At 39.1% G+C, this 27424-nt stretch overlaps 1 protein-coding gene across 2 annotated transcripts in view; it reads right to left on the bottom strand.

Annotated features, from left to right (window-relative positions):
• Positions 1-19149: 19149 nt before the first annotated feature.
• Positions 19150-27424, bottom strand: part of CD86 (CD86 molecule) — an 83847-nt gene continuing 75572 nt past the window's right edge. For both annotated transcript variants that reach the window (XM_066241833.1, XM_066241830.1), the window contains one exon: positions 19150-19519. In XM_066241833.1, coding sequence (XP_066097930.1) covers positions 19515-19519 — 5 coding nt within the window. In that variant the 3' untranslated portion in view covers positions 19150-19514. The remainder of the gene's footprint in view (positions 19520-27424) is intronic.

Below are 27424 nucleotides of genomic sequence, written 5' to 3'. Positions count from 1 at the left end.
ACTCTTGGCCAATACAGCAAGAATCCATAAAAGAGTAGTGTCCTTAACATGTTCACCAAGTCCAAGTTGGCCCCATCACCATGCCAAATCCCTGAAAAATGCAACCCAACCACAGTTCAGTCTGTTAGGAGCTGTCACAGGGAGCAGGAGTCCAGGAAAGTTCCCCACAGGAAAAGTCCGCATGGCACTGGAATTGTTGTCACCATTCTATACTTTGCAGCTCATGTCCAAGTCCCAATGACCGCTGCTTCTAGCTGGTAATGATTCAGGTAGACTGGAAAAAGCCATTTGCAGCATGCGTGGATATGGAGCTTCTGTTCTCCTCTGCCTGGAGAGTTGAGACCAGGGTGCTTTTCCCTGGAGCTCTGTGACTGTGGCATGGTAAAGAGAACCTTGGGATACACTAAGCTGGGTGGCAAAGGTAAATTCATAATACAAGTTGGTAAAAGGAGGAAAGAGAGCTCTAAATTAGGAGTAGGTCCCAGCCTGAAATATGAGTGGGGCATTGAGGTAGGAGAGATAAAGGAAACACTATATATTAAGCAAAGCAGCAGAAAATAGGACTATCAACACCCACAACAGAGATCTTTGAGGAAAGAATAAAAAACCTGACTATTAAGGCAAAACATAGTTAAGTGGCCCTTGTGCAAATGAGATCAGTTTACCTGCTTCTTGGAAGAAATACCCTAGGCTCGTCCACAGTGTCATAGATGGGGCCGACGGCCCTGGGCACCTTCAGCCTTCAGTGGCAAACCCCAGCTTTCTGGGCGAGGTTAGGTCATAGGTGGCTGGAGCAGGGCTGGAAGAGACTGAACTCTCCCTTAGAGGAGTGAGGGGGAAGCCCACCTTCCAGTGTCCCTGTTTCCTCACATCAGAGGCGTGTAAGCCTGGCAGGCTTTAGCTTAATGACCTTCCTTTCCACTATTGAAGCAGGACCCAGATGGCATCCTATGCGACCCCTTTGGGGCATTGGAGCCTTTAAGGGTGTATCCTAAAAGCTGGTAGTTCCCCTGATCTCTATTGGGCTTTTTCTGCCTCTAGGTATCTTAAAAGCCATTCTCAGAAGATCTCGCTGAGGGGTTTGAGGATCCCCATCTGCCTATATAGATCTTTTCCATATATCTGGAGCTATTTGGAAAAAGACAAAACAGTGTTATTAGCTAGATCTAATAAAGAAGGTAGTAGTTTGCAGGTGAAAAAGATTTGGTGTCTCCTGTTCATCAGCATTCAGAAGAAATGTAAATTTTTTTTTTTTAAGTAAAAAGCATGATATGGTAGACCCGTTGGAGTCATTGGCCTGGTGTGCAGGATTCCCGGGTTCGATTCCTGGCCAGAGCATACAGGAGAAGCGCCCATCTACCTCTCCACCCCTCCCCCTCTCCTTCCTCTTCGTCTCTCTCCTCCCGCCCGCAGCCAAGGCTTCACCAGAGCAAAGCCACCCCGGGCACTAAGGATGGCCCCATGGCCTCCACCCCAGTCACTAGAATGGCTCCAGTTGTAACAGAGCAACACCCCAGATGGGCAGAGCATTCCCCCCTGGTAGGCATGCCAGGTGGATCCCAGTCAGGCGCATGCAGGAGTCTGACTGACTGCCTCCCCATCTCCATCCTCAGAAAAATACAAAAAAATAAATAAATAAAAGAAAAAATACTAAAAAAAAGGGGGGGGGCATTCCCTTGTGCTAAAGCTCCAGGGAGCATGGAGTGAGCTTGAGTATGTCCTATGAAACATGGAGCTCTATGTTGACATATAAGTCTTTGAAGAAAGAGGAACTGCTGAAATAGTTTATCAGCATTTGTCCCTAAGACAGCAGTCTTTATAGTGGAAACACCATACGTAAATATTTGCTGTCTGTCTATAGATTAAGGGGGGAATATGGCAAATGCTGAAAAGCCATGATCTTTGTGCCTCTCCCCTCCCCCAACCCTCTCCCTCTCCTCCCCCCACCCTGTAACCCCAACACTGTTGTTCATGTCTCTGAGTCCATGAGTCTCAGTTTTGTATCCCACCTACATGTGAACCATATAGTTCTTAGATTTTTCTGATTTAGTTATTTCACTCAGTATAATGTTCTCAAGGTCCATTTATGTTGTCGTCACTGGTACTATGTCATCATTTCTCATGGCTGAGCAGTATTCCATTGTATATATGTACCATATCTTTTTTATCCATTTCTCTATTGAAGGATACTTTGGTTGTTCCCATATCTTGGCCACTGCGAATAATGCTGTGATGAACATGGGGGTACATGTGTCTTTACATACCAATGTTTTTTAGTTTTTTTGGTAGATAGCCAGTAGAGGGATTGTTGGTCATATGGTAGTTCTATTCTTAATTTTTTGAGGAACCATTATACTTTCTTCCATAATGGTTGTACTACTTTACATTCCCACCAGCAGGGAATAAGGGTTCCTTTTCTCCACAACCTCTCCAACACTTGTTATTACCTGTCTTGTTGATAACAGCCAATCTAACAAATGTGAGGTGGGATCTCATTGTAGTTTTGATTTCCATTTCTTGAATAGCTAGTGAGAATGAGCATCTTTTCATATATCATTTGCCTACTTGTATGTCTTCTTAGGAGAAAATTCTGTTCAGGTCCTCTCCCCATTTTTTAATTAGATTGCTTGTTTGTTGATGAGCTCTGTGTGTTCTTTATGTATTTTGGATATTAACCTCTATTGGAGATGTTATTTGCAAATATCATCCCCATTTGGTTGGCTGCCTATTTGTTTTGTTGTCAGTTTCTTTTGCTGTGCCGAAGCTTTTTAGTTTGATATAGTGCTGCTCATTTATTTTGCCTTTACTTCCCTTACCTTTGGGATTAAATTTATAAATTGTTCTCTACAGTCAAGGTCCATGAGTTTAGAACGTATGTTTTCTTTTATGTAATTTATTGTTTCAGATCTTTTATCTAGGTCTTTGATCCATTTTGAATTAGCTTTTGTGCAAGAGGACACACTATAGTCAAGCTTCATTCTTTTGCATGTGGCCTTCAAATTTTGCCTGCACCATATATTGAAGAGGCTTTCTTTTCTCCATTGTGTCTTTTTGGCTTCTATGTTGAAGATGGTCTGTCCATGTATATGTGGTTTTATTTATGGACTCTCAATTCTGTTCCTTTGGTCTGTTTTTCTGCCAGTATCATGTTGTTTTTATTATAGTGGTTCTATAGTATAATTTGTAGTCAGATAGTGTGATACTCAGCCTTCATTCTTTTTTTCTCAGGATTGCTTTGGCTATTCAGAATTATTTATGGTTTCATACAAACCTGGTGGTTTTTTGTTCTATTTCTTTAAAAAGTGACATTGGGATTTTGATGGAGATAGCATTAAATTGTATATTGTTTTGGGTGATATGGCCATTTTAACTATGTTGATCCTTCCAATTCACGAACATGGAATATTTTAAAATTTCATTGTGTCTTTTTCAATTCCTTTCAATAATGCTTTGTAGTTTTCAGTATGTAGTCCTTCACATTCTTTTTGTTTGTTTGTTTTAAGATTGTATTTATTCATTTTAGAGAGGAGAGAGAAAGAGAGAGAGAAGGGGGGAGGATCAGGAAACATCAACTCCCATATGTGTCCTGACCAGGCAAGCCTGGGGTTTTAAACCAATGACCTCAGAGTTCTAGGTCGACTCTTTATCCACTGTGCCACCACAGGTCAGGCTGGTCCTTCATATTCTTTGTTAATTTTATTCCTAGGTATTTTATTATTATTTTTGTTGTTGTTATTATAAAGGAGTTGTTTTTTGGGTTTTCTTTTGTTCATTTTCTTAAGTTTCATTTTTGGCATACAGGAAAGCAATAGAGTTTTGTATATTTGTTTTGTATCCTGCAACTTTACTGTATTGATTTATTGTTTCTAATAGTTTTTTTAGTGGAATCTTTGGGATTTTCTATATATAGGATCATGTCATCTGCAAAAAATGATACCTTTACTTATTCTTTCCTGATAAGGATGCCTTTTATTTCTTTCTCTTGCCTGATTGCTCTGGCTAAAACTTTCAGATCTATGTTGGATAGGAGTGGAGAGAGTGGGCAGCCTTGTCTTGTTACTGATTTTAGAGGGAAAGTCTTCATTTTTTCACCATTTAGTATAATATTAGCTGATGGTTTGTCATATATGGCCTTTATTAGGTTGAGGAGCTTTCCTTCTGTATCCATTTTATTGAGTGTTTTAAACATAAAGTGATGTTGTATCTTATCGAAGGCATTTTTTGCATCTATTATTGAGATTGTATGATTTTTGTTCTTTGTTTTGTTGATGTGGTGTATTATGTTGATAGGTTTACAAATGTTGAATCATTCTGTGCTCCTGGAATGAATCCCACCTGATTGCATGTATTCTTTTTTTTAATGTGTAGTTGTATTTGATTTGCTAGTATTTTGTTTAGGATTTTTGCATTGGTATTCAATAGAGATATTGGTCTGTAGTTTTCTCTTTTTGTATGTTGTCCTTGCCAGGTGTTGGATATCATGGTTATGTTGGCTTCATAAAATGTGTTGAGGGTGTATTGCTGTTTCTTCTATTTTTTTGGAAGACTTTGAGAAGTGTAGGTACCAAATTTTCTTTGAATGTTTGGTAGAATTCACTAGTGAAGCCATCTAGTCCTAGACTTTTATTTTGGGAGAAGTTTTTGATAGCTGTTTCTATTTCCTTCCTGCTTGTGGGTCTATTTAGGTTTTTCACTTTTTTGTGACTCAGTCTAGGTAGATTGTATAGTTCTAGGAATTTATCCATTTCTTCTCAGTTGTTGAATTTGGTGGCATATAATCTTTCATAATATTCTACTGTGATCCTTTGTATATCTATGATGTCTGTGGTAATTTTTCCTCTTTCATTTGAGATTTTGTTTATATGCATCCTCTCTCTTTTTTCCTTAATGAGTCTATCCAGGGGTTTGTCAATTTTATTGATCTTTTCAAAGAACCAGCTTTTTGTTGTATTAATTTTTTCTATAGCTGGTTTGTTCTCTATTTCATTTAGTTCTGCTCTAATTATTACTATTTCCTTTCTTCTGCTGAATTTGGGTTGCCTTTGTTCTTTTTCTTTTCTTTTTTTTTTTTTTTTAGTTCCTTAAGATGTGATATTAGGTTGTTTACTTGGGATCTCTCGTTTCTTGATATAAGCCTGTAATGATATAACCTTCCCTTTTATTACTGCTTTCACTGCACCCCAGAAATTTTGATGTGTTGTGTTGTCATTTTCATTTGTCTGTATATATCTTTTGATTATTGCTTTTATTTCTTCTTTGACCCAGTCATTTTTTAGAAAGATGTTGTTTAATTTCCACATTTTTATGAGTTTCTTTACTTTGTTTTTGAAGTTAAATTCTCATTTCAAAGCCTTATGATCAGGAAATATGGTTGGTATAGTTTCAATCCTCCTGAATTTCTTAATGTTAGTTTTGTGGACCAACATATGGTCAATCCTTGGGAATGTTTCATGCACACTGGAAAAAAATGTATAACTTGATGTTCTGGGATGCAATGTTCCTTAAATATCTATTATGTGCATTTGGTCTCTAGTGTGTTGTTTAAAGTCAATATTTCTTTATTGGTTTTCTGTTTGAATGATCTATATAAAGTCATCAGTGGTGTATTGAGATCTCCAAATATGATTGCGTTTTTCTTTATTTTTATTTTTAGATCAATTAGTAGATTTCTCATATATTTTGTTGCTTCCTAATTTAGGGCATATATATTAAGAAATGTTATGTCTTCTTGATACAATGTCCCCTTTATCATTATGAAATGTCTATCTTTGTCTCTTGTTATCTTTGTTGTCTTGAAGTCAGCACTGTCAGATATTAGAGTGGCAACACCTGCTTTTCTTTGGGTATTATTTGCTCAGACAATCATTTTCCAATCTTTCACTTTGAGTCTATTTTTGTCCTTGCAGCTTACATGTGTTTCTTGAAGCCAGCTTATAGTGGGTTTTGCTTTTTGATCCAATCTGCTACTCTGTGCTTTTTTATTAGTGAGTTCAAGGTACATTTAAGGTAACTAATAACACTTGAGGATTTTCTATCGCCATTTTATGTTTTGTTTTCTGGTAGCAATGTGTCTTTTGGTTCTTCTTTTTTTATGTTTCTGTCAGTTGTTTCTATGTGGTGGTATTCCATACTTCTTTCCCTGCTGCTTTTTTAAAAAAAATATGTTTCCACCTGTTCAATTAGCTATTATTAGCAAGACAGGTAATAGCAAATGTTGGAGAGGCTGTGGAGAAAAAGGAACCCTCATCCACTGTTGGTGGGAATGTAAAGTAGTACAACCATTATGGAAGAAAGTATGGTGGTTCCTCAAAAAACTGAAAATAGAACTACCTTATGACCTAGCAATCCCTCTACTGGGTATATACTCCCAAAACTCAGAAGCATTGATATGTAAAGACACATGCAGCCCCATGTTTATTGCAGCATTGTTCACAGTGGCCAGGACATGGAAACAACCAAAAAGCCCGTCAATAAATGACTGGATAAAGAAGATGTGGCACATATATACTATGGAATACTACTCAGCCATAAGAAATGATGACATTGGATCATTTACAGCAAAATGGTGGGATCTTGATAACATGATACAAAGCGAAATAAGTAAATCAGAAAAAACCAGGAACTGCATTATTCCATACGTAGGTGGGACATAAAAGTGAGACTAAGAGACATTGATAAGAGTGTGGTGGTTATGGGGGAGGGGGGAGAGGGAGAGGGCAAGGGGGAGGGGGAGGGCACAAAGAAAACTAGATAGAAGGTGACAGAGGACAATCTGACTTTGGGTGACGGGTATGCAACATAATTGAATGACAAGATAACCTGGACATGTTATCTTTGAATATATGTATCCTGATTTATTGATGTTGCCCCATTAAAAAAATAAAATTATAAAAAAAAGATGTGTTTCAGTAGTGGATTTTTTGTGGGTGGTTAACATTAGGGTATTAAGAGAAACATTTTCATATGTATAAGAGTCCTTTGTTTCATAAGTGCTTCTGCACTCTGTCTTCTTTTATTACTGCAGAATTTTATCCTTTCCCATTTTTTTTCTTACAGAGACAGAAAGAGAGTCAGAGAGAGGGATAGATAGGGACAGACAGACAGGAACTGAGAGAGTTGAGAAGCATTAATCATCAGTTTTTTGTTGTGACACCTTAGTTGTTCATTGATTGCTTTCTCATATGTGCCTTAATCGTGGGCCTTCAGCAGACCAAGTAACCCCTTGCTCGAGCCAGTGACCTTGGGTCCAAGTTGGTGAGCTTTTGCTCAAACCAGATGAGTCCACGCTCAAGCTGGCGACCTCAGGGTCTCGAACCTGGGTCCTCTGCATCCCAGTCCGATGCTCTATCCACTGCGCCACCACCTGATTAGGCTCCTTTCCCCTTTTATGTTATTGTTTTCCTTGTTTTTGTTGTGACCTTGTTGGAACTTTTTCTTGTTTTGTTTTTTTTATCTGGTCAAATAACCCTCTTGAGTACTTCTTGCAGTGGGAGTTTTCTGGTAATAAATTCCCTAAGCTTCTGTATATCTGCAAAATTTTTATTTCTCCTTTATATTTTAAGGATAGCTTTGATGGATATAGTATTCTTGGCTAGTAATTCCACTTCTTCACTACTTTAAATGTTTGGGTCCATTCTCTTCTGGCTTATAGAATTTCTGCTGAGCCTTCCTTTATATACTTTGTTCTTTTTTGTAGTTTCCTTGAGGATTCTTTTTTTGTCATTGATTTTTGACAATTTATTACAATTTGCCTTGGAGAAGGTCTTTTTGGGTTGAGGTAACTCAGCATTCTATTTGCTTCTTGAATTTGAGGATCTAACTCTTTTCATAGGATTGGGAAGTTTTCATCAATTTTTTGTTTGAATAGTCTCTTTATTCCCTTCTTCTCTTCTTCTTATATACTCATTATTCTTATATTGCTCTTAATGATGGAGTCAGACAATTCTTGTAGAGTTCTCTCATTTTTAAAAATATTTGTAAGTCTCTCTGTTCTTCTCTTTTAGCATCTCTAGTTGCCTCTCTTCAGCGTCACTGATTCTTTCCTTTATCTAGCTTGTTCTATTAGCTAAACTTGCTACCTCAGTTTTCAATTCATGTGTTGAATTCTTTATCTCTGTTTTTAAAGTTTCAATCTCCTTGGTGAAGTACTCATTTTGTTCATTAATTGTTTTTTGAGCTCATTAACTTGCCTTTTAGTGTTTTCTTGAATCTCACTAAGTATATTTAGGACTTTAATTTTCAATTTTCTATCATTTAATTCCAAGGTTTCCATGTAAATTTGAGATTGCTTTCTGGAAATTTTTCTTTCTTTTTTTTTCTGTATTACTAGTCTATCTTGTGTAGCCATGGTATTCAATTTCTCCTTTCTTGATGGCATTTAAGAGTGGTATTGTTAAGACCACTAATAAAAATTTACTTAAAAAATACAAATTGCAAAATACAATAAAAATATAAAAATTTAAGAAATAATGACAAGTAAAACAGAAAAATCATTGAAAACAAAAAGTAGAAACCAAAAGAAATAAAGAACAAACAATACACCCCCTAAAATAAGAAAAATAAAAAATTAAAGAAAATGAAATTCAAAAGAGAAAAAATGGGGGAAAAAAAAGAAAGATAAAACAGGGAAAAGAAAAAGAATTTCAGTTTTGAGAGGTTATTGTCTTCTACCAGTAGGTGTCGCTGTATTACAAATTTTAGCTCTGAAATTCCTGAGCTGACCTCCACTAAGATGTTGTTGTCTCAATGATGTAGGTGGGGCCACAGTTGCATTGATGGGAGGGGCGTGTTGTGAGAGTTCTACAGCTTTATGGTTTTAGCCATGGTGATCTCAGGGCACTCCTCCCAGCATCTTAACAGACCAGGGGAGCAGTTGCAGAGCACCTCTGTACTTCCCAGGAAAGAGTGGTTCTGGAGAGTTAGCTGTGTGGTTTGTTTCTGAACACTGTTTTTACCCTTGAGATAAGGGAGGTGGAATCTGGGAGGCTGGGGGGGGGGGTCCACACTTTGGTTTTTCTATCTCTGCACTAAGTGCAGGTTTTTGTCCATTTGATGTGCCAATCTTTCAGGCACACCTGTGAAAGGAAGCTGGAATTCCTTTGCTGTGTTTTAGTTGTTCAACTTATTGAAATTTCAAGGGGAGAGATCAGGAGTATCTGTCATGCCACCATAACTCTGACATCATCCTCAAAAGAGGTTTAAATAGTATTAGAAAGTGTTCTGTAAGCTATACTGTCTAAGAGGAGATGGTCATTAACTATACATTTTGATATATTTAGTTTGTATTCTGTAATTTCTATATAGTCTTTAAAATAATGGAAACAAAATATTTAATTACATAACTAGGAGAAGAAAAAAACTAGAATGTTGGAAAATAATAAAAAAGAAGGCAAAAAAGAAAAGTACAGAACAGATGAGGCAAATAAAAAGCACAAAATAAAATGATATATTTAAATGGAAATTTATCAGTAATTACAACAAATATAATAATAACTGACAAACTAGATTTATAAAAACTAAAAATAAAAGTTTAGACATACCTAAAACATAGACTCTAAAGATTAAAAGTATAAGGATAAAAAAAGACACAATGCAAATACCAATAAAAGCTAATGTGGTTAATTAACTTCACATAAAGTAGACTTAAATACAAAAACTTACCATATGTAATGAGAATATCTCTATAACAATAAAAAGTTCAATTTACCAGGGAGACATCATAATTTAAAATTTATAAAGCAGCTAAAATTATCTTAAAATACACAAAGCAAAAGTTAACAGAATTACAAGAAGTAGATAGGTACACAACTATACTGGGAGATTTAAAAAATTTCTCTCAGCAACTGATTGAATAACAATACAAAAAATTAAGGATTGAGATTATTTAGCTAACATGATCAACAGATTTAACATAATAAACATACAGAACACTGTATGCAAAAGCTACAAAAAAAGTACTTCTTTTTAATCCCATAAGGAACATATTAAAAAAATTACCATATACTGAGTCACAAAGAAGTTACAAATTATCCAAAAGCTGAAATCATGAAGATCATGCTCTCTTACAACAATGTACCATAAGTTAAAAATTGGTAAAAATGAAAAACAACAACAACAACAAACTAGAAAATTTACAATATTTAGATAATATAAAACATATTTATAAATAATTCATGGATCATAATGGAATTTAGAAAACATTATGAACTGAGCAATAATGAAAATGTTACATAGCATACTTTGGGGAGGGAGTTAAAGCAGTTTTTAGAGGGAAAATTATAACCTTAAGTAAATAGTTCAGAAGAGAAGAACACTTGACAATCAATGAATGAGTCATTCATTTCAAAAAATTTTGAAAAGCAAACAAAAAAATAAACCAAAAGAAAGTATAAGGAAAAAACCATAAAAGCAGAAATTAATGAACTAGAAAACAAGCATATAATAAAGAGGATCAACAAACCCAAAAGATAGTTCTTTGAAAAGACTAATCAAATTTACAAACTTCTATTAAGACTGAGTGCATGTATGAGAAAAAGGTGGGGTTGGGGGAGAGAGAGGGGAAATAAAAGTACAAATAACCAATTTCAGAAATTAAGAAGAGTTATTACTACAGACCTTGCACACATTAATATGCAAAAAGATTTTATAGACAACTTTATGTCAATGCATTTGAAAAGTTAGATAAAATGAACAATTTCCTAGAAAAATATAAAAACCAAAACTGATCCAAGGAGAAAAAGTAAGCTTGAATAGTAACATACTACTAAAGAAATGAAATCAGTAGTCAAAATCTCTCTAGAAAACCCTAGGCACAGGTGTTTCTACTAGCAAGATCAAACATTTTATATAGAAATATGTTTCAGTATGACACAAACTCTTTCAGAAAATATAAAAAAGAGTGGCATTTTTCCAATTTATTATCAGAAGCTAATACACATTTGATAACCAAACTGGACTACGAGAGTACATAAAGAAAAAGTGCCAGACAATCTCACCGATGAACATGGACGCAAAAATCTGAAACCAAATATTTAGCTAGTCAAATTCAGTCATATATAAAAATGATCAAGAGCCAGTTGACTTTGTACCAGAAGTATAAAGTTGCATAACTTTAGAAATAAAATTAATATAATTTACCACATGAATGGAATAACAGAAAAATCATGTTATTGTCCCAAAAGATATAGAAAGTAATTTAATAACAGTCAATATTATTTTATAATAGTATTAAAATCTCTTAGAAATAAAAATATTTATAAAAACTTACCACAAACATTATTTATGATGATGAAACATCAGGAATAAACAATGCCTGCTCTCACTTTCAATCAGTGTTGTGTTGAAAGTCCTAGCAAATATAATAAGTCAAGGACAATAAATAAATGGTATAAGAATTGGAAAGGAAGAAATAAATCTTATCACCCATTTCAGATGACATGATTGTATAGGAATAAAAACTTGAAAGAATCTATGAATAAATTAGTAGAATTAACAAGAGAGTTTAGAAATTTTCCTAGGTATATGTTGGGCAGATAAAATATATTATGCTCACTTTGTTAAAGATGGCACTGCCCACGTGGAGGCCATTGCCCAGGTGATATTAATGTGTGTCTCTGTGGGCTGTGGGCAGGCAGGATTCTTGTAGCCTGGGGCTTGGTTTTAGGACTAAGCCTTTCCCACCCTTTTTGATGTGGGGTGGTACAATTCAATCATGCCTCAGATAAGTGACTTTGTATTAGAGACTTCCCTATTTTGTATATTGGATTAAAGGTTATGAATCTACACTATAAAATGGGGGCAGAACAGGAGCTTGCTCTCTTGGTTCCTGAGATTAGCATTAGAGAGCAGAGAGCAGAGAAAGGCCACGTGGAAGAGGCCAGGAGAAGCAGCCAAGATGGCAGAGTGTTGAGTGAGAAGGCAGTTTGTGCAGAGTTTGTGCAGGGAGAAGGAAGGAGATGGGGATCAGAGGTAAGCTAGAAACCTTTGATTCTAGGAAACTCGGATAAGTCAGTAGCTTTGTGAGCACTGAATGTGAGTGGGTTTTGGAGACCAGTGTGTGTTTTTACTTGCCCGCTGGGTGCAAGCTAGGATTAAAGCTAATGGCCCACCAGTTCTTGGCTCCGTTGTTTCTTTACCGACTGTCTGAATCCAATACAAACCTGCATGGGCCGGGCTGCTGTGATAGTGCCCTGGCCACTGGCTTTACAGTATAAAATAAGTATACAAAGTAAATTATTCCTTAGATAACAGTAGTAGCTAATTAGATATGAAATTAAACTAAAAATATCATAGCAAGTGCTGAGGATATGTCTATCAAAAGATAAACAGGTGAGGATAGCCACCATAGAGAAAATTTTGGCACTTTATTAAAAGTCATTAAAGAAGATAAAAATGATTGGATAATCCTACCATATTCATAGGATGGAAGACATGATTTTGTGAAGATGCTCATTCTTTATGAATTGATTCATAGATTTAATGTTACAGCAGTTAAAGCTCAAAAAATCTATTAGTGAGATTTGATAAGCAAAGAATAGTCAAGACACAAAAGTAAGAGAACTGGACTTTAAGACTTCTTAGTGAGTCCTAAACAGACAAAATAGCACTGGTGTAAGAATAATAAGTAGAAAGCAGACAAAACAGAGATCCTCAAAACAGAGGTAGTATGTCAGAGCAATGGAGAAAGGGTGGATATTTTTAGTAAATAGTGCTGGGTAAATTGGGTATTCATATTGAAAAAGAAAAGTACTGGAAACATACATTACACAAAAATAAATTCTAGATAGTATTTAAATGTTGTAAAGCCAGTAGCCAGGGCCACCATCACAACTGCCCAGCCCATGCAGGTTTGCATTGGATTCGGACAGTCGGTAAAAAAACAACAGAGCCAAAAACTGGTGGGCCATCATCTTTAACGCTAGCTTGCAACCAGCGGGCAAGTAAAAACACACACTGGTCTCCAAAACCCACTCATTCAGTGCTCACAAAGCTACTGACTTATCCGAGTTTTCCTAGAATCAAAGGTTTGTACCTCACCAGACTTATTCACCTCTGTTCCCCATCTCCTTCTCTCTGTCCAAACTCTGCAAACTGGCTTTTCCTTCAGCACTCCACCATCTTGGCTGCTTCTCCTGGCCTCCTCCACGTGGCCTTTCTCTGCTCTCCTCTCTGCTATCCTCTCTAATGCTAATCTCAGGAACCAAGAGAGCAAGCTCCCGTTCTGCCCCCATTTTATAGTGTAGAAATCAAAACCTTTAATCCAATATACAAATAAGGAAGTCTCCGATACAAAATCACTTATTTGAGGCATAATGGGATTCCTCATGCCAGTGCACCACCCACATCAAAAAGGGTGGGAAAGGCTTAGTCCTAGAACCAAACCCTAGGCTACAAGGATTCTGCCTGCCCACAGCCCACCCCAACACACATTAATATACTCATGCCCATTTCTAGCAAGAAGGGCAACTAATAGCACTTGGGCGACAGGCTTCCACGTGGGCAGTGCCATCTTCAACAAAGTGAGCATAATATATTTTGTCTGCCCCACAAATGTAAAAGGAAAAAACAAAAATATTTTAGAGAACAATAAAAGAGGAGAATATCTTCATGACTTTGGCTGAAGGCACTCTGAAAAGCACTAATCATAAAAGAAAAGATTAATGCTTTGACTATATTAAAATGAAGAACTACTGTTAATCAGAAGATACAATAAAAGAAAAGATAAGCTATAGAGGAGAGGATATTTGTAACATACATAATTGACTAAAAACCCATTGGGGTAATCAGAATATATAAAGAACACCTATAAATCAAAAAGAAAATGACAGTGTAAAGCCAGTAGCCACAGCCACTATCACAGCAGCCTGGCCCATGCAAGTTTGCATTGGATTCGGACAGTCGGTAAAGAAACAACGGAGCCAAAAACTGATGGGCCATCTTTTTTAATCCTCACTTGCACCCGGCGGGCAAGTAAAAACACACACTGGGCTCCAAAACCCACTCACATTCAGTGCTCACAAAGCTACTGACTTATCCGAGTTTCCTAGAATCAAAGGTTTGTACCTCACCAGCCTTATTCACCTCTGTTCCCCATCTCCTTCCTTCTCCCTGCACAAACTCTGCACAAACTGACTTCTCACTCAACACTCTGCTATCTTGGCTCCTTCTCTTGGCCTCCTCCACATGACCTCTCTCTGCTCTCCTCTCTGCTGTCTTCTCTAATGATAATCTCAGGAACCAAGAGAGCAAGCTCCCGTTCTGCCCCTATTTTATAGTGTAGAAATCAAAACCTTTAATCCAATATACAAAATAGGGAAGTCTCTAATACAAAGTCACTTATCAGAGACATGATGGGATTGTACCACCCCACATCAAAAAGGGTGGGAAAGGCTTAATCCCAAAACCAAGCCCCAGGCTACAAGGATTCTGCCTGCCCACAGCCTGCCCCCAACACATATTAATATCACCTGGGTGATGGCTTCTGTGTGGGCAGTGCCATCTTTAACAAAGTGAGCATAATATATTTTATCTGCCCAACAGACAGACAATCCAATTTAAGAATTGTGAAAAGATTTAATAGGCACTTTATAGTATGGTAATCTAATTACCAATAAGTCTATCAAAACATGTGATCAGAGAAACACAAGTGAAAACCACAAATAAAACACCATTATACATCCACCTGATGGGCAAAAATGAAAAAGTCTGACAATACCAAGATTTGACAAAGATATAAAGCAGTGGAAAATGTCATACATGTTGGTGAGTATCTAATTTGGAACAACCCCTTTAGAAAATAGTTTGACTTTGTCTAATAAAACAGAAGCTAAACTGTTTGTAAGGGACCAAAAAGCTGCAAATTAACATTGATATTCTAGGAAAAAAAGGTCTGGCTTTCCTGTCCTTTCTTTGGAAGATGGAGGAAAAGGAATGTAAAAGTCTCCTGACTTACAAGGACGATTAGGGTCATTTGGTTTTAAGTTCTCTGAAAGAATTAAGGTTAACTGAGAAACTTCCTCTCTTTAGATAGGAGGCAGAATTTACACACCACCTTGCATGGATTGTAGTTCCTCCCTTTCCTGGAATCTTGAGAGTAAAATACCTCTAGGCTAGTGAGGGAAGAGGAACCCTGAAAGATTTGTAAATGTCTTTGATTGTGTTACCTTGAGAGTCTTAATGTTTCTGTGTATCCCCTAGACAAATGTTATAATCTTGTTAATAATTGTGCCATAATGTCATGCTCTCCCCCACCTGCATGTGATTAAGGGTATGTAAGCAGCCCCTGAACTATTTTTGGGATTGCACGATTTGGGCCTGATGCCCCGTGTCAGCCATATGCGGCCAGAATATTAATAAATCTCCTCCTTTAATAAAACTCTTCAAAATTCATCTGGACTGGGTGTCTCTACGTGGACTCGATGAAGTGAGGTACAGGGCCTTTCAGAATCTGGGGTGTGGTACTTTATAACAAAACGTATCTCATGACCCGATGTACAGGAGTTGAACAAAATGGAAAGTTTTTATAGGCAGAAAGAAGGTGAGGCAGTGAAGCTTTTGTAAAACAAAAGAAAGGATTATTATTCCAGGCCAGGCCATCTTTTCTTTTGAGGGGGAAGGAGATGGCAGAGGTCTTAGGCAAATTATCTTACCAGTGCTAATTAGGAAATTGCAGATTCACTGTTTAAAGTTCACACTCTTCAGAGAGGTTGGATATGGCACTCAGGTCTTGTTCTGCTGTCATGGGGGCAAATTAGTTCCATTTCTTTTCTTTTTAACAATTCCTACATTTTGATCACTCAGTCTGAGAGATATGATGTTGGGCAGATAAAATATATTATGCTCACTTTATTAAAGATGGCGCTGCCCATATGGAAGCCTGTTGCCCAGGTGATATTAATGTGTGTTGGGGGCAGGCTATGGGCAGGCAGGATCCTTGTAGCCTGGGGCTTGGTTTTAGGACTAAGCCTTTCCCACCCTTTTTGATGTGGGGTGGTGCAATCCCATCATGCCTCAGATAAGTGGCTTTGTATTAAAGACTTCCCTATTTTGTATATTGGATTAAAGGTTTTGATTTCTGCACTATAAAGTGGGGCAGACCAGGAGCTTGCTCTCTGGGTTCCTGAGATTAGCATTAGAGTGGAGAGCAGAGAAAGGCCACATGGAGGAGGCCAGGAGAAGCAGCCAAGATAGTGGAGTGCTGAGTGAGAATCCAGTTTGTGTAGAGTTTGTGCAGGGAGAAGGAAGGAGATGGGGAACAGAGGTGAATAAGTCTGTGAGCTAGAAACCTTTGATTCTAGGAAACTCGGATAAGTCAGTAGCTTTGTGAGCACTGAATGAGTGGGTTTTGGAGCCCAGTGTGTGTTTTTACTTGCCTGCCGGGTGCAAGCTAGGATTAAAGATGATGGCCCACCAGTTTTTGGTTCTGTTGTTTCTTTGCCGACTGTCTGAATCCAATGTGAACCTGCATGGGCCAGGCAGCTGTGATGGTGGTCGCAGCAACTGGCTTCACATATGAGAAAAAAAATTAGGCACTCTCTAATTCTTGCAGCTTTTGTTGATCCTTTTGTGGTATTCCTGGGGTCACAACATGGTGCTGAACCTTAGAACTCTCACAGGTCATGATCCCAGGTTCACAACTTTCAGTACAGTCACTTTCTCTTTTCTCCCAGGTACTTTATTCAGCCCTAGGGAGATCATTTGTTTAGCAGTTAGCAGCTGTGAACATGCATGTAAAGTTCCTTAGAACTGTTGAACTGGGTACAGCAGGTGGTGTGGGCCAAGCAGACACCTTGCTCAGTGTTGGGCAGATAAAATATATTATGCTCACTTTGTTAAAGATGGCACTGCCCATGTGGAAGCCCGTCACCCAGGTGATATTAATGTGTGTTGGGGGCAGCTGTGGGCAGGCAGGATCCTTGTAGCCTGGGGCTTGGTTTTAGGACTAAACCTTTCCCACCCTTTTTGATGTGGGGTGGACTTTGTATCAGAGACTTCCCTGTTTTGTATATTGGATTAAAGGTTTTGATTTCTGCACTATAAAGTGGGGCAGACCAGGAGCTTGCTCTCAGTTCCTGAGATTAGCATTAGAGGAGAGAGCAGAGAGGAGAGCAGAGAGAGGCTATGTGGAGGAGACCAGGAGAAGCAGCCAAGATGATGGAGTGCCGAGGAGAAGCCAGTTTCTGCAGAATTTGTGCAGGGAGAAGGAGATGGGGAACAGAGGTGAATAAGTCTGGTGAGGTACAAACCTTTGATTCTAGGAGACTCAGATAAGTCAGTAGCTTTGTGAGCACTGAATGAGTGGGTTTTGGAGCCCAGTGTGTGTTTTTACTTGCCCGCTGGGTGCAAGCTAGGATTAAAGGTAATGGCCCACCAGTTCTTGGCTCCATTGTTTCATTACTGTCTGTCTGAATCTAATGGGAAACCTGCATGGGCCAGGCAGCTTTGACGGTGGCCATGGATACTGGCCTTCCACTCAGCTAAAAGATAATTGAAGGTTATTCCAATACCAAGAACAACTTTTGCCAGAGAATCAAAGGACTCAGGGGGAGAGAGTAGCTCTTACTTCAATAGCAGATTCTGCAATATTTTTAAGACCTAAGGAGAGGTTCCTTATTATAGCCTTATTTGTATTTATTTCTAACCACCGGAAGTAGGGACCTGCCAAAGGTATCTTTTAAATTTACATCAAGGAAAGCTTTTTGTAAGTCCTTTCTAACTTAACGGTATACATTCAGTAAAGTTAACCAATGATGAATCCCAGTTCATTTGTGAAGTTAGAGTCATGGTTAGTTAATCTAAGAGGCATTTCCTGGCTGTGTGCTAGCTACCTTTGCTTATGTGATAACTGAAAGACAGAAACTGCAGGTCGAACCAATAACATGAGGCTAGTGTGTTCCAAAAGGAAATTTTATTTAAAAGCACCTGAGTGTAGGCAGGCTGAGACCAACAAAGTGTGTCAGCCCTGAGCTACGGGAGGGAGCATTAGATATAGGGGTTGCTAGCATCATGTTGGGTGCACCTGGACATGCTCAGATTAGCATATCTTGGTTTGTGGCCTTGGTCACTGACTTGATGATGAGCAGTAGGTGGGGGATTCAGCTGAGAAACATCTCCTCTGTAAGTTTTTCTGATGTAGCACGGGCCTCATCAGAGTGGTCTTATCTGGTGTCCTTGGTAAATCTTAAAGACAGCCAAGAGGTCAGGTGTCTTCCAGGAACAGCTGGGCCCTGGTAACTCTGGGCCTGTGACTAGGCTTTTACGAAAAACTATTGTGATTTAAACTCCTCCAATTATCAGGTCTCTTCTCCAATGTAAACTTTCCCTGTCATTCCTGAGAGGTAAACTGTTTGCTACATTTCCAAGTAAAGGCCAGGAAGCCATTAAGAGAGAGAATAGCAAGCAAATTAACTACAGCCTAGCAGTAGGGGCTAAGAATGTTCTGTTTTGAGCCCTTCCTCTTCCTTTGGGTCTTCACTGTTCTCCAGATGGCAGCTGAGTAGTCACTTTATCTATCAATAACCACCATAGACAAAGATATATTCTACTAGGCACAAACCTTTCCATGAAGGGGGCACTGTGAATAGACTCATTTTTCAGCAATTCCTGCATTTACCTGTTCAAGTCAGGGGTCTGTCAGGTTTTTGATTCATTTGGGAAGAGAATCTAGACTGAAACAAACAGTGATTCTAAATGCTTTGTAAAGATGGGTGCTGCTCTTGAAAACTCTTAGTAAGTGTAGGCAAATCTGAGCGAGATAATTATGAATAGATTGGAATCTTTGATGACGATTCTAGCAATCTGAAAAGTTACCTCCCTGGAAGATACATTTGGTGGTGTTATCTTTCCAGACCAATGTTGGAGTAAAAGAAAGTAAAAGGAGAGAGTGTTTCATATATAGTGAAGGGTAAAGTCTTTTTTTCTTTCTTTCTTTATTTTTTTTTTATTTTTTTATTTTTTTAATGGGGCGACATCAATAAATCAGGATACATATATTCAAAGATAACATGTCCAGGTTATCTTGTCATTCAATTATGTTGCATACCCATCACCCAAAGTCAGATTGTCCTCTGTCACCTTCTATCTAGTTTTCTTTGTGCCCCTCCCCCTCCCCCTTTCCCTCTCCCTTTCCGCCCTCTCCCCCATAACCACCACACTCTTATTAATGTCTCTTAGTTTCACTTTTATGTCCCACCTACGTATGGAATAATGCAGTTCCTGGTTTTTTCTGATTTACTTATTTCGCTTCGTATCATGTTATCAAGATAAGGGTAAAGTCTTGATCCTTCATTTTGGGCAAAAGCAGTCTACATATATGTCAGCCACTCTCCTTCCTCATCAATTGATTTGAAGATCTCCAGCGTCTGTACAGGACCAGAGCCTGAGATGTACATCCACAGCTCAATGTCTTCTAGTTCTGTAGCAGTGTCAGTGGTCAGGAGTACTTGGCAAACTTCCTTCCAAAGGGGCTTGTGGGCCGTCTTCCTCTGATGATGCTTCCAGAACACCATTGCCAGGCTCTAGACTGTAATGAACAGGATTATTTGAATTAGTATCTGGGAAGGCTTCTTTAACCTATTGGTGATAAAGCTTAAGCATAAGACATTAAACTTAGAGTAGCTGGTCATACAAGCATGGAAAACAAGGAAGGTTGTATCCCATAGCCCTGACTGTTCATTTAATTTACAGATATTGTTTACCCATTTTAATGCTTCACTTTTGGAGCACACTGTTACCGTGCTACAAAGAACATCGGGATGGCAAAAGCCTGGCAATGAAGGCTTATTTTTTGCAGGTGAAGTTTGAACCACTAGAGCAACTCTCTGTCCCCACAGAGATTTCCAAAATGACAGTTTTTTTCTAGTTCCTCAAAAACTGGATTGCAGCCTGAATAATATTAAAGGAATGACATACCCACTGGCAATTGTTAGAATGTTTCTCTCAGTTTTAGCAGAGGGGAGAAGTTATTTTTAAAAAGTTCCTATCAGGCTCTACTATCACCTTCCAATCTGACCAACTTTCTGATCCAAGTTTATTAAATTCGTTCAAATATCTTGTCATGTTTTAGCCTGATGTAAAGCCAGGAGACGCGGCCACCATCACAGCCGCCTGGCCCATGCAGGTTCGCATTGGATTCGGACAGTTGGTAAAGAAACCACAGAGCCAAGAGATGGGCCATCATCTTTAATCCTAGCCTGCACCTGGCAGGCAAGTAAAAACACACACTGGGTTCCAAAATCCACTCATTCAGTGCTCACAAAGCTACTGACTTATCCGAGTTTCCTAGAATCAAAGGTTTCTAGCTCACCAGCCTTATTCATCTCTGTTCCTCATCTCCGTCTCTCTGCACAAACTGCACAAACTGGCTTCTCCTTCAACACTCCATCATCTTGGCTGCTTCTCCTGGCCTCCTCCACGTGGCCTCTCTTTGCTCTGCTCTCTGTTCTCTCCTCTAATGCTAATCTCAGGAACCAAGAGTGCAAGCTCCTGGTCTGCCCCACTTTATAGTGCAGAAATCAAAACCTTTAATCCAATATACAAAACAGGGAAGTCTCTGATACAAAGTCCACCCCACATCAAAAAGGGTGGAAAAGACTTAGTTTTATAACCAAGTCCCAGGCTACAAGGATCCTGCCTGCCCACAGCCTGCCCCCGATACACATTAATACAATCATGCCCATTCCCACTATAATCATGTTACAGTGTCCTAAGAAAAGTCCCTGTTGGCACTTCCAATCATGCCCATTCCAAGATGAAGGGCAACTAATATCATCACCTGGGAGACAAGCTTCCAAGTGGGCAGCACCATCTTTCACAAAGTAAGCACAATATATTTTATCTGCTCAACACAAGATCAAACAGCAAATATTTCTGGCAGTACTACACAACCCCATTTATTTTAATTTTAGTTTCTTCTTGGCTGTTTAAGGCAATAATATAGCTAGAAAATCTCTCAAGAGCCCCATCAATCTTGGGAGAGGCTCCTATGTGGCCCACTTTTGAAGGTAGACATGAAAGCACTGGAGAAATTGTATATTTAAATAGGGTCTTGAGGACAATCTCTTCTCCAGTGTCCCAGTAATCAATTAAGACATCAATTTCTGGGCCAGTGTCTCAATAATGAGCACTTCAGAGGGAGTAATAAGGAGGCCTAGGGTGTTGTTTTAGATACCTTTTGTATTTTTTATTATCAGCCTTTTGCAGTGAATGTTTTTGTGTGTGAAAGGGAGAGAAGCGTCAACTCTGTGTTTCACTTATTTGTGCCCATTGATTTCTCCTTGGAACCAGCAATCTTGGGGAGTCGAGCTGGCACCATTAAGAGCAAGCCGGTGACCCATGATTGTGCTGGTGACCCTGGCACCCTGTGGCAAAGCTCTATCCACTGCACCATGGGTCAGGGCCTGCAATGAATCTTTCAATGAAGGTATTTTGGAGTCTTGAAGGCTTTTGTAAGCTTCTGCATACCAATTAGAGTAGACATCCCATTTCTTTTTGTTCAGCTGGGATCCTTCTCTCTCAAAAGCATTTCTTAAGTGAACAGTTTTGTCTAATGGGAACCTGCCTTATAATGACCATTGCTAATACTTTGTCATTTTGCTAAATATCTGCAGTTTCTGGTACTATAGTTGTTTAAACAGGTGAGCCATAAGGTGGAACACTCAAATTTTTTAACATAATGGATCCCATTCATCTTAGACTTGATCTGCATAAAACAAGATAAACAAAGCTTTGCACTTATGTATATCAGCAGTAACCAAGAGATGTTACAGTGTCCTAAGAAAAGTCCCTGTTGGCACTTCCAAGAATTCCTGTGGAACCATGCACTGGGGAAAAAAATTGAACCAGAAACCCCCAGGAATGGGACTGTGGACTGATTCCAAACAAATAGGGAACTGCAGCTGCTACCACACCAACAGTTCCCAACATGGAATCTGGGAATAGAATAAGGGCCAGGGTTTCCCTCTGTATCAGCAGTAACCAAGAGACGTTACTGTGTCCTGGGAATTGCTGTCTGAAAGGGTAGGGGCTTGACTCTGAGGAGAATTTCCCACCAGGAAATTCTAATCAGGAAATTTCAGATTAACTGTTTATAAAGTTCACATTTCTGGGAAAGGTTGACTAATGCAATTAAGTCTTGGTTTGCTATCATGGGGGCTATAGATAAGGTTTTACCTCTAAGGGGAATGGTGGGCTTGTGATCTCTTTTCATGAGTTCTTGATCCCTTTTGATTGTACATGTTAAGCAGGACCCCTGATGGTGGCCCATCTCCTTGCCCCTGAGAATACTATGTTCAATGAGCTACCTCTAGGAAACTCTGTGGGTTTGCTGCTCCTCTCCCATCCTCCCCTCACCACTGCCATTACAAATTTACTGCCCATACAGTAACTATACTCATTACCTTGAATGTTTAAGTGCTGCCCCTGATCCCTGGTTATTCCAGAATCTTGTCATCTGTAACAACTTCTTCTACTCTCAGTCCTGGCCTACAAAGAACAGATTTTCCTGGACTTTCAACAATGCATGAAAGTCCCCCTCTCTCCAGTGTATTTATTACCATCTCAGCTGATGAAGTATTATTCAGGCCTTCCTGAGAAATATACAGTGGCAGGTTTTCTGGGCTTGTGTAGTAGGCTCAATCCAGCATTCCAACTTCTCTAAGCTTTTTGAGCCTACTGCCTTTACTATGGGCCGTGTTTTTCTCCAATCTTCCTGCACCAGCACCACCTCGGTAGTATATTAGAACTGTGTTGGGAAGATAAAATATATTATGCTCACTTTGTTAAAGACGGCGCTGCCCACATGGAAGCCCATTGCCCAGGTGATATTAATGTGTGTTGGGGTGGGCTGTGGACAGGCAGGATCCTTATAACCTGGGGCTTGGTTTTAGGACTAAGCCTTTCCCACCCTTTTTGATGTGGGGTGGTGCAGTCCCATCATGCCTCAGATAAGTGACTTTGTATTAGAGACTTCCCTATTTTGTATATTGGATTAAAGGTTTTGATTTCTGCACTATAAAGTGGGGCAGACCAGGAGCTTGCTCTCTGGGTTCCTGAGATTAGCATTAGAGGAGAGAGCAGAGAGAGGCCACGTGGAGGAGGCCAGGAGAAGCAGCCAAGATGGCAGAGTATTAAAGAAGAAGCCAGTTTGTGCAGTTTGTATAGAGAGAAGAAAATGGGGAACAAAGGTGAATAAGGCTGGTGAGCTAGAAACCCTTGATTCTAGGAAACTCGGATAAGTCAGTAGCTTTGTGAGCACTGAATGAGTGGGTTTTGGAGCCCAGTGTGTGTTTTTACTTGCCCGCTGGGTGCAAGCTAGGGTTAAAGCTAATGGCCCACCAGTTCTTGGCTTTGTTGTTTCTTTACCGACTGTCCAAATCTAATGCGAACCTGCACGGGCCAGGTGGCTGGGATGGTAGCCGTGGATACTGGCTTTACAGGAGTTATTGGGGAATGTTCACTACCTTTTGGTTTATCATTTTTTTAGACTTAAAACAGTCAGTCGGGCATGAATCAGTTGTAAATTATTTGAATCCCTCCACTGGTTAGAGGTACAAGGGGATGCACTAACTGGTACAGTGTCCCAGCATGAAATTCACCTGGCAATTTCTTTTTTTTTAAAGATTTTATTTATTGACTTTAGAGTGAGGAGGAGGGGGAGAAACAGGAAGCATCAACTTTTCATAGTTGCTTCCCATATGTGCCTTGACTGGGCAAGCCCAAAGTTTCGAACCAGCGACCTCAGTGTTCCAGGTCGACGCTTTATCTACTGTGCCACTTCATGTCAGGTTTTCCTGGAATTTTTTTTAATAATTTCCTGGAGGGCATTATCCTAAGTGAAATGAGTCAGAGACTAATACCATATGATTTCACTTTATGTGCAATCTAAAGAATAATGTATAACTGAACAAACAAAACAGAAACATACTCATGGATACAGAGATGAAACTACTCTTTTGACAATAGGTTCATGATTCCTGAATCAAACATCTGGGACTGGATTCTCTTTCTTTAGGATAAATTATTTCTGAGTATCACCAGGTCTTCCATCAGTTCTTTCCTCATGATCACTTATACCAGAGTCTCAGTGCATGACAGTTTTGGTTCCTACTGCACAATCCTGCCCCAACACAACAAAATCCTTGGTCACTGTTCTGCTGTTCTCATAATTTTTTTAATCTTCTCTTTATTCTCATACTATATTACTCCAGTATGCTTTCCTTTGGTGCTCCTTTCTTTTTTAAAAACGAGCCCTTAAATTTCTACAAGATATACAGTTATTTCCCTTCTTCCCAAGATAATATCTGTAAACTTATTTTTTTTAATTAAAAAAAAATTTCCTTTTAAAGCCAGCCCCTAGAGACTCATTACAGGTGACATTTTGAATCCTGGGTGAGAACTATTTTAAATGTCTATTTTATTGGTTTTAGAGAGAGGGAGGGAGAGCAAGAGAGAAACAGGAACTTGGATCTGTGCCTGTGTGTGCCCTGTTCGGGGATCAAACCTGCGGCCTCTGTACTTGGGGACAATGCTCTAACCAACTGAGCTATCCAGCCAGGGCACATGTAAACTGTTTAGCATAGTGTGCTCAATAAATAGCGATGATGATGATGATGATGATGATGACAACAACAACAACGATGATGGCAATGATAATGATGCCACATCACTCCCTTATATAGGTTTAGAAAGATTTGACAATTTCTTCCAATGCTTAACACCCTGATGCAAGATTTTCTTCATATCTCACTTATATTTCCTGCTATAAATAAAGCATTGCTAATAAGTTCTGGATATATGCAATTACTCAAGGAGGATGAAAAATCTTTAAATTCTCATTGATCTACCATCTTGTTTCTTTTAAGTCTTGCTACAGTATCTTTTTTTCCAATCCAAGACTATTTAAACCCTGAGGACATTCACACATGTTAATATGCATGGCTGGTTTGGACACAGAAACAGATTTATTTTTAACGTTAATAAAACATTTCTTTTCTTTTAAAATTGATAATGAGAGTTGCAAACTCTGAGACTCTAACTCAAAAACTAAATTGGAAATTAGAGAAAAATTTGTTTTAAAAAAGGGACAGATTTGATTGTTTGGATTGATTTTTAAAATTTTTTTTAATGGAACGGACTTGATGTTTTCCCATCAAGTGGACACAGCTCAGCTGTTTTCACAGAGGTTGTGACGTCTGAAGCCTGAGGCAAATACTTGATGTGTGCAGTTAAAAAGTGGCAGGTGGACTGGTAGAAACAGCATATAACTAGTTCGTGCTACCCATCAGCAAGGCAACCAAACCCTGGGTGGTTTTAAATTTCACATATCTACTTTGGGTTGCAAATGCGAATTTAAGAAAGTTAATTTTTTCATAGTCAGTGATCTGGAAGTAAAGAGCCCCTGCTTCCTACTCTGCATCTCTGGTCTCTCTTATCTGAACTTAATCTTCGACTTGACTTCATGCTGGGCCTACAGTATGGAAACAGATCTGTTCACCTTGGTGGCTAAATCAAAGACTATGCTGTATAATACTATTTTTAGTCTGATAGCTATGCTTGAATCATCTAGCCTTTCCAGCATCATGCTTTAGGATTCGTTCCTTTCATTCTGATCGAGTGCAGAGAATTCCTGTCGTCCATCTTTCCATCAGCATCTCAGCATCTCAACCCAGGGACTGAGATGGTTGGTACAATCATCTTATGCCCATGGGACTTTTCCATCTTTACCGTCTGAGGTCAAAGTTATCTTTCTAAGACCCCCCCTTATCTCTCTTTTGTCAAGATTCTTTCCAGACATTCAAAAATATGTACTTCTAGCCTGACCAGGCAGTGGCACAGTGGATAGAGCGTTGGACTGGGACGCAGAGGACCCAGGTTTGAGACCCTGAGGTCACCAGCTTGAGCCCAAGGTCACTGGCTTGAGCAAGGTGTCACTGGCTCAGCTGGAGCCCTCCAGTCAAAGCATATATGATAAAGTAGTCAATGAACAACTAAGGTGCTGCAATAATAAGTTGAAGCTTCTCATCTCTCTTCCTTCCTGTTTGTCCCTATCTGTCCCTCTCTCTGTCTCTCTCTGTCACATGCATGCACACACACACACAAATATCTATAATATATATACACACACACACACACATACACAAATATATATATATTTATACATATACACACACTTCTCTGTCAAGGCAGCAGAGAGCTCTGTTCGTCTTGAGTATAACAAAAATTCTAAGTAGTCAGGTTGACAGAAAAAGGAGTCCAGGGGCCTCTAGCCAACATTTGAGAAGACCTCTGACTTAGAAGGCAGTCATGCAGAAGATGGTTTGTTAGGGAGAGGGGTGTGTAAATCAGAGGCGGGAAAATCAGTTAGGAAGCTGGCACAAGTATGGCATTTCTAAGGAGCTGAACAAGAAGAAACCTCCTAACATTTCCAGCCTGGATCCTGGTGCCTGGGCTCATCAGACAAGGGCAGGGCCAAGGAACCTCCACTACAGAAGCAAATCCAAATGACAGAAAAATGGAAATTTAAGGAGTTGTAGAAGCATTTCTGGCTTTCTGCAGGGTATGTAGGGACTTCTGTGCAGACTGTCATATGACAATCTACACCCACCCCTATTACTCACTCCATGAAAGCTTCCTGTTCCCATTCTCCTACTACTAATGCTCCCTCATCACCCCTAACCCCACTCAAAGCCAGCAAGCTACACAATTCATGTTTGTTAGGATTCTTCTCCTCTCCCCTCCTTTCTGCTTCTCTTTTTCTTCAGTTGTATAATCCTCATATCTTCTGGATTGTCCTTGATTGAATGAGGTATGTATGTATTATTAACCCTATTTATACATAAGGAAACTGAGAATCAGAGAAATTAAGCGCAATTTGCCTAAGGTCACATGCCGAAGTCCACGCACTTGCTGCATTATCCCCTGCTGACACCTGCCTCCCAGCTCTTCCAGCCAACGGGAACAGCAGAGGGGCCCAGTAAGATGGAAAGCACCTTGGTCTGAAGATTGAAAGCTAGGTTCTGGCCATGGCTCTTGCTGGTGTTTGGTAAATCCCTCTTTTCTTTACTCTCCTTTGCCACATAAAATGAATGCTTTCTGTAATTCTTCCATTTATAATAGACTGTTAGGACAATTGACTGACTTTTTACTCTGTACTTTATATATTTAGCAAACTTGTGAGTTCACAGCTTTTAATCTCAGAAATAATAGACAAGATCAGATCTACAATCAGATTTTGAGAAGAGAAGCCACTTTGCCACACGCTATGAGCAGCACTGACTGGCCCTACTGTCCCAATAGAGAGCTACCTTCTGAAATATTGAGTATTTCAGAATTCATGGCTATTTTTAAAAGGTCTCTTTTCATAATAAAACCACTTAAAAAGTACTAAGGACTCTAATATTTATGCCACACTTGTTTATATGTATCTATA

The sequence above is a fragment of the Saccopteryx bilineata genome, chromosome 8, assembly GCF_036850765.1.
Source record: "Saccopteryx bilineata isolate mSacBil1 chromosome 8, mSacBil1_pri_phased_curated, whole genome shotgun sequence".
Classification (NCBI taxonomy): Eukaryota; Metazoa; Chordata; class Mammalia; order Chiroptera; family Emballonuridae; genus Saccopteryx; species Saccopteryx bilineata.
Note: the sequence above shows the minus strand (reverse complement) of the source record. Positions and strands in the feature narration are given on the sequence as shown.